The following is a 14,090-nucleotide window of genomic DNA, read 5'->3' as shown; positions in this document are numbered from 1 at the left end:
CTGTAGAAAAAAATCCTCCTGGCTGTCACTGGGGGAACAGAGATCTTTCACTCCTCTCCTCACATATCCCAAATCCAACCACTCTTAATATTTTAATCCATGTTTCTATATATCAGTATGCACACTTTTGCTAAGAAAATCCTAAAAGATCCTTGGGGACTTCCATGCTGGTACCTTTCCTTCCCAGGAGCACTCCTGCCTCCGCAACGGGAGCACCCTTAGTTTTGTACCTCCGAGGCCAGTTGCTTTCTGGAGCAGGAAAGCTGTGGACCAACGCCTTTCTGTCTTACTACTATTCTTCATCGGGGTCCCTTAGGCTCCAGGTCTCCCCAGCTCCTCCCATCCCTGGACCCTCAAGCCAAACTGGGCCGCACCTTGTTAGGACCTAAATGCCGCACCTTGTTAGGACCTAAAGCGCGCACAGCTCGGGCAAGTAAGTACCTCTGCCTTTGGCCAAAGCTCCGCAGAGGTTCCACCCGAATCCAACTGGTTTATCTGCGGAGGGTTTATCTGCCCTTCTCAAGCCGTGCCCCTGTGCCCCCAGAGACATGTCAGAGTCCCGCCTCCACCCCTTGAACCCACCTCCTCCTCCTGGTTATTTTTTCCGAATTAAGAAGGTGACATTATTCTTTTCTTCAAGCACTTCTGTTAATATTGAAAAACGTGTGCTTGCATCTCAAGCGAGGCAGCCCAGACGCGAGAGCCATTTCAATATTAATGAAATTGTTTAATCTCCTAAATTCATCGTGTTTAAGTTACGTTTTGGTGAGTTATTGACCACCTCCGAAACTGTGGTTAATGGAGGGGTGTGTGTGTGTGTGTATGCACGTGCGCTGAAAGATTTTTATGCTAACTCCAAACAGCTCCACTAATAATGCTCTAATATCACTAAAAGTGTCCAAACTTCACTCCCAGAACTCTCCCACCACCACCACTCCCATCACCTCCTCCTCCTCCTGGGGGGGAGGGAGAGAAAAAAAGTTCTCACATTTCCGGATTGAAGATGATTCAGTGTGAGCTGTACGTATTGAGTTATTAACAACAAGGTAAAAGGAATTTCTTTTAAAAATCATAAAGGTCGGAGAATGTGCAGAAACCAGTGGGAACTCCTAGTGTCTACTCCTTGACTACGTGCATGCAGGCAGGGTCGACTCACTATTTCATAGCAATATGATGATGCCGCCGCCGCCACTGCCGCCGGTGCCCACGACGATGATGATAATAATAATGATAATAAGAATAATTCATTGAATCTCCGGAGACTAATCCGAACTGAAGGGAGCCTACCGCTGGCACCAGGCAGGGGGACCCTAGGCACATCCTCACGCTCTCCTTTCTCCCAAAAAGGAAAAGTCTCTGGTTCTTTTCGAGTCTAGAAGGTACTGCTGTTTTAGTGGGTCCGCAGGCAGCGTTTGCTGGGCTCTCTAAACTCTAAATATGTTCTGTCAATTGCGGGGTCGGGGGATGGAGAAGGGGAAAAAGTTCCAGCTGTAAAGTGCAAACTTCCATGCAATGCCTAACTCCTAAAGTTTCCAACCACCTGGGGGAAAGCTTGAGACCCTGCCGTTCATCTGGTGATAAAGTGTGTCAAACAAACTCAGGCCCTCCCCCAGCTCCACACACTGTCTGCCCCAACAGCCCCAGAGCCTTCATCCTGTGCCTAATTAAATTCCTAAAGGACTTTTAGAGTGAAGACCCTGCCTATTCGCCCAGAGAGACTTTTTTTTTTTTTTTTTTGGCCAATACACTTACAAAATGGGCTTTTACAAGGGGCTGTCCGATTATATTTTTCTAAGTATTTTTTAAACCCCATCTCTTAAGGCTACACACTCACTGTGTAGAGCTTTGGCAGCAGTCTAGGAAGGTCAAATTAAACTTTGACCTGCCTCTTGGAGGACTAAGGGGAAGGGTGTATTTTCATTATAATAACCCATGCAACCAGCCCCGTATTGCCAAGCGCAGGAAAAGGGTCTACTTCAGGGGAAGCCGTGCCTTAAGTTAGCTAACAATACAAACCCGATACAATGCAGAGGAAACAGAATACCCCAGCCAAGCAATTTCCATGTCAAACATCATCTGCGCGGCAGCTCGGTCTGCGAACGTGAGTGGTCGCCTGAATCCCTGCTCCGCGGCCGCCACCTCCTCATACCTTCACACCGCGCACCCTGGCCGGCGTCCCGCTCACCACCGGTGGCCGAGGCTCTTCCCCCTCGCCCAGTCTTGAGCTGGAAGTGATTCCTATTGGCCAAGGTGTCCATGTAAATAGGTGTGAAAGAAACCAGAGCTGGCCTGGCTCTCCCCTCTCGCTCAGTCCCCTCCCTCTGCAGCCCCCGCTCCCCCTCCTCTTTCTCCTCCTCCCAAGGCGATTGTCATATGATAGCTAAGAAGTGGCACATTAATGAAGCGCCGCTACAGGGGTCTTTTCTGCTCCTGTCACCGCTTAAAACTATCAGATGGTTCGAGGGAGGACATGGAGGCAGCCACCTAGCTCAGCGGAGCCGCGGAGCCCACAGCAGCGCCCTCCGGAGCCCCGCGGCCGCCGCTGCTACCGCCTGCACTCGGACTCCGCAGCCGAGCTTGGCCGCCCGGGGATCTCACGGCCAGAAGCTCTGCGGACTGGTCGGCTCCCGGCGCTGCAGGGCTGAGCTGCGAAGCTCAGAGACGTGCGGAGCCCAGCCGAGACCGGACATTGAGCCCCAGCTGAGCACTGGGAGAGACCCGAGAGCTGCAGTGCCGTCCCGGATGCGGATGCACAACTTGGAGCAACTTTAAGGTGAGCCCTCTGGTTGCATCCCTGCCCCAGTCCCCGCTCCAGGTCCAGCTTACTTCCAAGCTTCCCCTCCCGCGCCCCATGGCCGCACCCCACTCTGCACTCAAAAGTTGCCAGCTAAAGAGCGCGGGCGCGGTCTCATCCCGCGCCGCAGCCCCTACCCACCAGGTCTGGTCTGTGGCTGACCTTGCGGTGTCTGTCTATGCATCCATGCCCCCCCCCCCCATTATCTTCCCCCTGTCCAGATCCAAGAAGCCGCCGGCCCGCGCGGACCCAGAGCAAGAAGGGGGCAAACAAGAAGATGCCTCGGCCCGGCCGCAACACGTACAGCGACCAAAAGCCGCCCTACTCGTACATCTCGCTGACCGCCATGGCCATCCAGAGCTCGCCGGAGAAGATGCTGCCGTTGAGCGAGATCTACAAGTTCATCATGGACCGCTTCCCCTACTACCGGGAGAACACGCAGCGCTGGCAAAACAGCCTGCGCCACAACCTCTCCTTCAACGACTGCTTCATCAAGATCCCGCGGCGGCCAGACCAGCCAGGCAAGGGCAGCTTCTGGGCGCTGCACCCCAGCTGCGGGGATATGTTTGAGAACGGCAGCTTCCTGCGGCGCCGCAAGCGCTTCAAGGTGCTCAAGTCCGACCACCTGGCGCCCAGCAAGCCCGCCGACGCCGCGCAGTATCTGCAGCAGCAGGCCAAGCTGCGCCTCAGCGCGCTTGCGGCCTCCGGCACGCACCTGCCACAGATGCCCGCCGCCGCCTACAACCTGGGCGGCGTGGCACAGCCCTCGGGATTCAAGCACCCCTTCGCCATCGAGAATATCATCGCTCGCGAGTACAAGATGCCTGGGGGGCTGGCCTTCTCCGCCATGCAGCCAGTGCCCGCCGCCTACCCGCTCCCCAACCAGTTGACTACCATGAGCAGCTCGCTGGGCACTGGCTGGCCACACGTGTACGGTTCCGCAGGCATGATCGAGTCAGCCACCCCTATCTCCATGGCTAGTGGCGATTACAGCGCCTACGGCGTACCATTGAAGCCGCTGTGCCACGCAGCAGGCCAGACGCTGCCCGCAATCCCGGTGCCCATCAAGCCCACACCAGCCGCAGTGCCCGCGCTGCCCGCGTTGCCCGCGCCCATCCCCACCTTGCTCTCGAACTCTCCGCCCTCGCTCAGCCCCACGTCCTCGCAAACAGCCACCAGCCAAAGCAGCCCCGCCACACCCAGTGAAACGCTCACCAGCCCGGCCTCCGCCTTGCACTCGGTGGCGGTGCACTGACCCGCAGCAGCCCGAGCCCCCTCTTGTCCCTCTCCCCGCCAGCTTATTCGCCTTCCCCGCCTCCCAGCCCTGCCCTCCCCCACCTAGGACCGCCACCCTAACTTGTCCATTTCATCTCCGGCCAACCCTCTCTCCCCCAGGAGAACTTTGTTTTGGACCCAGGAGACAAAACACAAACTTGCAGATGGCCTGGCGGCACGTGGAAGCTGTCCTTGCCTCCACAAGAGGGGAAGGCAGGGGGCACCTGAGCCAAGCCCTCCGATTCCCGGGCCCCCCGAAACCCCCTCCCATTTAAGAGGCAGGGGAAATCCTGCTTCCCGCCTTCGCGGAGAGGAGCGCGTCTTCCCTCGGCCGGGCGCAATCCGCGGGCGCCCGGACTCCGCGCAGCTAGTTCCAAGACAAGAAAAACCACCTCAGAGGTTTCCTCGAACAGATCTCCCCTGAGGGCTGCAGCCGCACCGCGGAGGGCCGGATCTCGTTTACGTCTTGGAAATCTGCCGGGAAAAGGGACCACTAATCTTCCTACCCCACTCGCCTCCGCCCATCCGGCAGGGGCTGGGCGGACCACAGCTTCCCGGAGTAGCGGCCCTGCCTCCCCAGCTTCTGCGGAGTTGTTTTGTTTTGTTTTGGGTTTTGCTTCCTGCCAGAGGCTCCAGGCACTGGGACTTAGGGGAGAGGCTGCCAAACTGAGAAGCGGACGCTTGTTCTCAACACGAGCAAAACAAAACTAAAAGTAACCTTGTAGTATTGTTTACAAAGACGCCCGGTAAAATGTAAACAGTGAACTTGAATCTGTATTGCTTGGCGGGCGAGCGGGCAAAGCCCACTTCACAAGTACCTGTTGTAATGTGAATGTTTACTCTTCATTTCTGGCCAGGTTTGGGGAGGGAATGGGGATGGGAAAGTTAATTGGGATGTTAACTTTCCGATTACTTAGAGACGTTTTAGCTATTTATTTTATTGTTGGAAGGAAAAAAAAGAAAAAGAAAAAGAAAATGAAATAAGCCCAAACTAAGAAAAGCATCAAGGGCAACGCTAGAAGAACTTAGATAGCTGACTGGTAACATGAAGGAGATGTCACCGGATAGGTCTCCCATGGACAAGTCTTTCGTTTGCTACAAGAACTTTCCCAAGAAGCTAAAAGGGCTGCAAAGAGATGTAAATGATTGTGAATAGGAATGATTATACACTGTGTAAAATGCACTTTTGTTTGCTATATTCCTTTAGAGTCTTAGGTAATTTGCTGGAAAACGAACTGTTGTTCTGGTGTGACCTGCTTAAGTTAAAAAAAAAAAAGTTGTAGTGTCATCAGGGCTGTAAAATTTTTACCTTTCATTTTTCTCCTTCCCTGTTCAGAATTAGCATGGCATTTTAAATATTGATGTTCTTGTTCCCAGCATGCCTGTTTTAAGACAAAGAATTTTAAAAAGCTGTCTACATTAAATTATGAATCTAGTCCAAATAATATTTTCTCATTAAAATATGTAAATCCAAATTTCAGTTTTGTGTGTTTTTGAAGAGTTGCTGCAAACAATAACTTTACAAAAGATAGATGTAGTGCTTCTCTAAGCATGATTTTTATAATACACTGAATAGTCTCTTTCATATCTTATTTTTAAAATAGTCAAATCTCTTCTTATGCACTTGCAGACTGGTGGAGAAATGATTCAAATGGACTCCTGAAGCAGAGGGAAAGAGGAAACTATTTCTAGAATAGATCAGGTGCACAGGTGTAGTGCTGAAAAACTGTCATTAAAAATTGCAATACTTTCTATGTATTTTTGTCTACCTTAAAATTTACATTTTACAAAATATACTGAATGTAAGGTTTATGTAGAAATCAGATAGAGGCTATATGTAGATATAAAAAGTAAAAACAGACTTGTTTACTCAGTGCTCCTATTCTGATGCATCTTATTTAGAGTATTCATTTCCTTGCTCCTTTAAATTATTTCAGTTGTGGAAATTTTCATTTTCAGAAGTTACCTAGAAGTTCACCTTGCATGTCAAGAAACCTGTTCACTTTGAATAGAACAGATTTCTTTTCACTCCTTCATGTGGGAAAATAATGCTCGATGCATTTATTTTAAGGAAGTGAATGAAGTTAATTTAAGTGCTTAACTCTAAGTATTTGCTTTTCTTCAGATTTTTGCAGAGAATTACAATTTGCCAAGGATTTATGGCTCAAGGCCAACTGAAACTTTACTGAAAGGGTCACAATATTCCAGAGCGAGGTGTGTATTCAACTAATGAAGTTACAAGACAAAGAAAAACTTAAATGGTGATTAACACTTTACTTTACTGTGTAATATGATTAAACAAAGACCTTTGTGCAGTACAGAGAAACCCACACAAAAATCATGATCACTATATTCCATAAGGAGAATCCTTAGCACCTGCGACCCTTACATATTTAGAGGGTTATCTGGAAAAAAAAATTAGGATTAATGCAAAGGGTAATTAATCCTGTTGTGACCATTTTTTAAAAGGAAGGATCCCACACACAGCCAAAAAAAAAAAAAGTGGAAAATAAATGAATCATTGGACTGATTAAAATGCATGAAGCTACTAAAGCTCGTCAGACAGGGGACAACTAAACTCATTCATCAAGCCCAATTCACAATTATATCAACAAGATCAGCAAAAGAAAGCCTGGAAAACTTATCCACCCCTGGCTAGGAAACTCTTGAAACTTTGTTCTTAACAAGACATCATCTACATTTAAAAAATTAAATACATTGTCATCATTTCCTGAAAAATAAAATGAAGGCCATTTCTGGAATATTCTAATCTCACTGAATTTACTAACACTGAATTCAAACTGGGAATGAAGGGCTAACGTGGGCCTTAAACATTTTATAAATTATCAGCTTAGATAATCAGGTAGAATATTTGTCCTATAATAGGCAGTAGAATGTATATATATAAATGTACACATACATACACTTAATAAATGGGAGTAAGATGCAGATGCTATTTCTGATTTTTAGCAAAGGAGTGATTTCAACTCACTATCTGAAAATGTTCTTTTCAGCTAGTAAGCTCGTCATGGTGTATTGCAAAGAATGAAATAACTTGGGAATTGAGAGCCCTCCTTTTACAACTGCAAACATCTTTTCTCAAAGTTGAATGAGTAAAGTAAAAAATCCACTGATGATATTTTGACCTTGATTAGAAATCCAAAGGCAGTCCAAACAACACGTCTCCACCCTGCTCCATCCCCAGCTTTGAGACTTATGCCCTGTTTAGCTGAAGTGCCCCCACAAACAAGGAAGTTTATAACTATGATACCTTCAATGGCTCTCTTTGTCATGTTAAATCTTTTCACCTGGCTCAAGTCCAAAGTCAATACACACAGCTTTAAAATAAAACTGGAAGAGACAACACCATGCAGTGAGGTGTACATTCGGGGGTCTTATCCTAAAGATCCAGTTAACTTATATTTCCTATTTTGCAAATTTGGGCCTTTTTAAAATTTAGGTTTTTGATTTGGAAACTTGGCTGTCCTATTACTTTTGGTTTTTAACATGATTCTGTACTCGACTGTGTTTTTTAAATGGCCTTCTCTGTGATTGGGGGAAATGCTTACACAATGGATGAATTTTGTACACTTTCTCAAGAGAGAAGCTGCAGAAATTCTCACTGTTCCTGTTGCCTGAACTGGGGATTTGAGAAGCCTGAAGACTAGCAGGAGCATTGCTAGTAAATGAGCCTTAGAATGGTTTAAATATTATAGCAGCGAGTTTAATTCCTTTAATAGATGAGAACATTGAGTGTCTTGGAAGCATAAATCTGGCCAGGTGCTGGAATGGGGTGAAGTTGAGGAGTGGGTGGGAGGAAGAAGCCAATGGAGTGCCGCAAACAGAAGGTTTTACATTAGTGTATGCAAGGTTGGGGTGGGGGCATGGTTTATACATTTACCAATGTAAACTCCCTTTTTAAAAGGTATCCATTTAAGAAATGAAAAGGATCAGGATCTGCTCTAAAATTCTTAATATAAATGTCAATTAATTTTTTTTCCCCTGAAGCCACATATGCACAGAGACACCCAAACAAAAACAAAACAAAAACAATCCAACCCACCGGCTGTGAAGCCTCAAAGGGGATGCATTTGTTTCGTTTAAACTAACAACAAATTATCTAATTAATATGTTTCAATTACAGCATGAAAGGCACAGCCCCTGGACCGCCCGCCGTGGGGGCACAATAGCCTCAGAGCCCACTCTAGGAATTTACAATAACTTCACATCTGTTTCTTTATTTTCCACTTTTTGAGTCTAAAACTCTTCTCAAGATCACTTCAAACCACAGACTGAGTTATGAAATATGTCCCAGTGTTAAAGGGGGATGAAACTTTGCCCACGATGCTTCATTTGCAAGCAAAAAAGTGAAAGCCCATTGAAGAGCATTAAACAAATATATTAGAATTCTGTCACTTTATGCAATTGAGTAGATCAAATGAAGGGTCCCGGCCACTTCATTCACTCTCATTCACTCGAATAGAAAATGCAAAGAATAGCAACCCGAGACTGGGCCACCGATGTAGATTTAGCTCCTTTTTACTGGGAGACAAAAAGGCTGAATTTTCACAAACACATTGCTGACTCGGGGACTAGGAAACCGGCACTGGAACCCCTTTGGAATTTAAATTCATTTTATCTTCCTCTCTCTTTGCGGAGATCTGTTTGCACTACAGTGCAAGATGCAGCAGGCATCCTTTGGCTTCTGAAAAAATGGGGGAGGGGAAGAAAGTGAGTGGGGGTGGTGATGTGGGCCTCAGGATTCCCAAGAAGCTCTTTGGTGGTCAACTAACACTCAGGTCTGAGATAACTCTAAATAAATCTTGATTTACATCAATATAAGCATCATTATATCACACATATCTCCAAGTCTCTTACCTCCTTGCTTGGCATAGATTACATAAAACAGCTTGTTTTCAAAGACCTGAATTGCATCTGGGTCAACTGTTTTCTTCAACTAGTATCTGGTCAGTGATGTTACAACAGATTTGAAACCTGAGCTGTCAACCTCACCTGGTCAATTCTCTCTCTCTTTCTCTCCCACCCTCCTACACACCCCACTTTCTGATAACTACTCCGAGCACCATGATGGTAAACTTGTGTAAAAATCAAGAGAGGAGATACTCTTTGGTTAGAATTTCCAAGTCAGAATCCTCCTACATTTTCCATTCCCATTCTCGGGGCGGGGGCGGGGGGGGGGGGGCAGGCAAGCCGCATGTGCCAGTGGTAATTGAGATAATTTTGTGGCAATACTTCTATCCTGTGTCTTTTATGGCTGACATTTTTATTTTGGTGAACTTTATAGACTTTTTACTTGTCAACATCTTAGAAAGCTTACAGTGACTGTTAAGAGCTGCTTCTAGAGGCAAAGCAGGGCACAATAAAGAAGCAGACTTCTCAGCTTTCAAGGTGTGATTACAGAGGAATGAACCAGTTTTTCTCAAATTTGAAGTCTAAATGAGATCTGATCTGAAGGAGAAAGTGTTTGGAGGGTTTTCTATTGCATTTCAAAATTTTGCCTGGTACTTATCCCAGGTATGTCAAAACCTTGAACATTTTTCAGCTTAGCTTCAAGATCTGTAAGGTCAGATTTAAGATTCTTCATTTAATTTGTGGCATTGGTATCTGGAACTAGGGATGGGAGGTGGCTCACACCTACAGATACAAAAAAGATACTGAAGAAATAGTTGGCTGTTTTATAACCATAAGCTAACAAACTCACTGAAACTAATAATAAAGTAATCAGAAACTATCCATGAAAAATTTTAGCTGGCTAAATAAAACCTTCCTTGGAAGGTGTTCCTTATGGAAATTTTCAAGAATATATGGACAAACGGTTCTTCTTTGCAGGCAGCCTCCTTTTGCCTGTGTCTGCAAATAACCGATGTCCAATCAGTTGCAAGCTTTTGAAGGAACAAACTGGGAGCATTAATTAGAGCAGATTAAGCTCACAGATAAAAAGCATTCTTTAAGTATCTGTTGTTTAGAGGCACTGTGATTCTGATTCATGCTTTGTAGTCTGTATATTTTTATTTACTCAGTTAATTTCTTCCCCAGGGTGTTCCCTGTTGACTGGGTTTACTAAGGTATACAGTATAGAAAGAGTTGTTGGTTTGCAGAAATAAATGTTTCCAAACTCTGCTTTTGCTAGATTTCTCTCCCCTCCTTCGTGAAATACAATGTATTGGTCTGATGATTCCAGCACACAGCAACATATAGAGAAACTGTTCAGTAAAGGATCTGAATTTTGTGCCACTTAGAGGAAGCTTAGTATTTATTAAGTAGTATCTAGAGCATTTTGCATTAATTAGAGCAGCTCCTTGGAGAGACATTACATCCAAGAATGGTTTCACACAACAGGAAAACTCCGAGCATCTGAACTCCCCCACTAGACCTGCTACAGTGAAACACAGAGCAGCAAATGTCTGGCTCACTTGGAAATACCAATATATATTTTATTTATTTACATACATTTGATAGACTGAAGGCCTATATCTAAAACAATAAAAAAGATCATTGGAAAGCTCCCCATCACCCTGGGTACCATGATATTTATGTCAACTACAAAAACAACAACAACAAATGTGACACAATGGTCTGTCTCAAGATACCTACCATGATTTCATATTGGAGAAAAACTGATAAATGACTACCCAACCCTCTCATGTTCAATGGATTAGTCAGACTGAACCAAATATTTCTGTGGCTGCCTGGAAGATACAGTTCTCATCCTTGTGGTGAGTGTTGGTGGACAGGGAGAGGGCAAGCAGAACAGGCAAGGATGACATTTTATGACTATCAGATTAGTCCAGATCGTGTATATGCAATGATTTCTGTCCCCACCATAGAACAATTAACTGAATGAACAGGAATTCTGAAAATAGTCCTGTTAGTTTAGCTTAGGTAAAAACCCTATGCCTTTTTTCTAGGTGTCAGTAAATGAGCGTATTGACTATAGGCTTCAGCTGTGATACTCAGGTTGTACAATTAAAACATGTGAAATGCATTTAAATTTACTTGTGGCTTTAATAAAAGAACCCTTTCCATAAAACAAGAAAATGAAAATGATTAACTTTGACACAGAAATATAAACAGCAATTTGATTAATTATATTGCTAATTATTCTTTGCTGTGTAGCCAAACATTATCCAATTCTTAAAATGACAGATGCTGAATAAATCATATAAAATAATTACTTGGAATTTCACTGCAGTGAGAAATGGTGGAGTTTATGGAGAGATTTATATTGATTCCTAAATATATAATTGGTTTGTTCTGTTCTATTCCATTTAGAAACCTAGTCTTCACTGTAAAAATACAACTATATTAATTTTTTTCTATATTTTCCCTATGCTATTTTAAAATAATCCATTTCTCCTTTCAATATTTTCCATAATTATAATCAGTATACTAATTTGTATATCTTGCTTTTCCCTAACATTATATCATAAGTATTTACCATGTTTTCATAACATAGTTTTCATAAACGTCTATTTTAGTATTTGTATAGCATACCAATTGAGTGGAATACTAAATGCCTAATTTGGGCACTTTGAATGTTTTTAGGTTTTGTTTGTTTTTGCTAATACAAAGATTGTTGTGGCGAACATCATTCATACCTAACTAAACACTGTTTCCAACTATGTAAAATATATTTATGCTGTTATATGGAATTCCCTAACAGCTCCCTACAAATTCAATAATATAATTTAACTTAGGATTTCAGCTTTGTTATTTGTCCATTGCTATTTGTCCTCTTTCTGGGACCCAGAGCAATATTGCCTCAACTTAGAATCAAAAGACACTGAATGTTAAGAGTTGGAAGGTCCTGAGAAATTCCAGGTAAACCAATTCCTTTATTTCACTCATTCGGAGAATCCCCCTAATACATTCCTTTATCTACATCCAAATAATTTAACAGCACCAAAGTCAGGTTCTGAAAATAAAAGTTCAGTCTTAAATGCAGACATATGCCACTAAAAATCAGAAATCACAAAGGTACTGAAATTGTCAAAATGAAGACTTTTATCTGATAATGTAGGCTCACGTCATTTTAAGGCAGTTTATACAGCATAGCAAGCTGCAAACTTTTTAAGTGGGGGCCTTGGGTAGGTTGTGTAACAAGAGGGAATGGTCACTGCTAAGTCCCAGGTCTAAAGATCAAGAGATCTACCCTCAATATGAACCATTTCTTAATTTCTTGATACCCTTCCTGAAACTGAAAGCAAACAGTCTTCCAGGCAGACTGCCACAAGTCTAGACAGTCCAGGCCCACAGCAGGTGTGACTATGTCATTTCTTCAATTGCTATGACATGGCTAATTCTCAAGATGGGAGATGGTAGGAGTGGGCTGGGAGGGGGGGAATGGCAAAGAAGGGCAAGTAATCGGAGTTTCAGATTTTGTCTCCTTATCATGGCATTTCATTTTGCCCTTTCTTTTTTTTTTTTTTTTCACTTTGCCCTTTCTTATATGACACTTTCATGTCTGATTTCCCCACTCCAGGTTCTTGAGATCTTAATTATTTTTAATAAATTTGTTTTTAACCATGTAAGACATGACACAGGTGTTGGTCAAGTACTTGTCGATGGGAGAACAACCAGGTAGCCTGGAGCAGACCCAGAAAGAATAAACGTGAAAAGTGCCAAAAGTAGTGGCTACACCTGAAACCAATCTCCTGAATTGGAATAAATGTTTTTTGGTCTTGGAACCAAAGGAATTTGTTCATAATTACTTTTCCATAGTCTCCCAACCACCATTCCCAGAGCTGATCACTCCTACCCTCAGCTTGGTTCACTTGACACAAAAAGGAGAGATATAAGAGGAGGGAAAGAGGAAGGCTGAGAGAAAGCAGACAAAATGGATGAAAATCTGATGTCTCTGTTAGCATGGTTCTTTAAAAGTGTCCCCTAGGACATCTCAACACATGTCCTTTTAATTCAGCTCAAGCCAATTCAAACTCAGTCTGATTAAATCCAATTGCTAAGCAGTACCTGCACAAACAAGATCTTGCAAGAAAATACTCTGATCAGAAGATCTGAGTTTGAGTCCTAGTTTTATCACCTTTTACCTAAATGGGTCTGAGCAATTCTGAGCTCTCAGTTAACTGTCTCTCATGGAGAATAAGGGTTCGTTCGAAGGCTTGTCTCAATGATCAAGTGGAGCAAAGGAGATGAAAGTGTTTTGAAGGGTCCTGTAAACTTAAGTTACTATTACTGTCTGTGATAGAGAAATAGTAAAATAAAAATAGCTATCAGAAATTGTCTTGCCTGAGAGGAATTTAGCCTTAAGCTCTTCAGGACAGATTACAGAGGGGAAGGTCTATTTTTCATACCATTTTTTAAGCCCCACATTTTTACTGTCTGCCCTTCTCTTCCCATACCCACGAAGTAACCTGGAAGTGACAATGGGGTGTTATGGCAAGGGAAATTGGGGCTGCTTTTTTGTATATTCTCCCAAATTGGGCCTTTTCACAGATTTAAAGATATGATGTTGACAAACTGTTAAGATTGTTAAAAGACAGGACAGGAAACAGTGTGACAGCCAGGCACATAAAGATGGCAAACATAAAAATTAGGGCACTTTTAGTCTTCTTTTCCCCAGCAACAAATGGCTCACACTATTTCCCTGACACTTTAAGAATTCAATCAATGCTTATATAGCATTTACCATGTGCCAGGTAGTGTTCTAAGTTCTTTACAAACAGTAATTCATTTAACCCTAACAACAACCTTATGAGATAGGTGCTTTTCATGATGTCCATTTTATAGATGAAAATATTGAGGCAGTGGGCATTTAAACTAATTTGCCCGAGGCTACCCAGCTAGTAAATGGTGTCAATGTCCAACTGACTCTCAGTAAAATCTGGTTTAATATCAAGCTCCTTTTGTTATTGATGATACAGTTCACAAGATTTCTTAGACTCAAGGGCTCTACTAAGCTCATTAAGGTGTGCAGAGGGAGAAGGAGGGTCACCCTCTGCCAGCTTTAAACTGACTGTCTCAGACACAAAATGATTTTTGC

The 14,090-nt window shown here is 43.7% G+C and overlaps 1 protein-coding gene across 1 annotated transcript; it reads left to right on the top strand.

The window, feature by feature from the left end:
* Window positions 1–3,071: 3,071 nt before the first annotated feature.
* FOXB1 (forkhead box B1) lies at window positions 3,072–4,049 on the top strand. The gene has a single exon (XM_045899948.2). The coding sequence runs from the start codon at window positions 3,072–3,074 to the stop codon at window positions 4,047–4,049; it is 978 nt and encodes a 325-aa protein (XP_045755904.1).
* The last annotated feature ends 10,041 nt before the right edge of the window (window positions 4,050–14,090 follow it).

The sequence above is a fragment of the Mirounga angustirostris genome, unplaced genomic scaffold, assembly GCF_029215605.1.
Source record: "Mirounga angustirostris isolate CCGP_5_RB_7025 unplaced genomic scaffold, mMirAng1.0.hap1 SCAF_9, whole genome shotgun sequence".
NCBI lineage: Eukaryota > Metazoa > Chordata > Mammalia > Carnivora > Phocidae > Mirounga > Mirounga angustirostris.
This window is presented reverse-complemented; position numbering and strand designations above follow the sequence as displayed.

What these genes read in the sequence shown, in the direction of transcription:
- FOXB1 (XM_045899948.2), top strand. Translation starts at nt 3,072, where the DNA reads ATGCCTCGGCCCGGCCGCAACACGTACAGCGACCAAAAGCCGCCCTAC.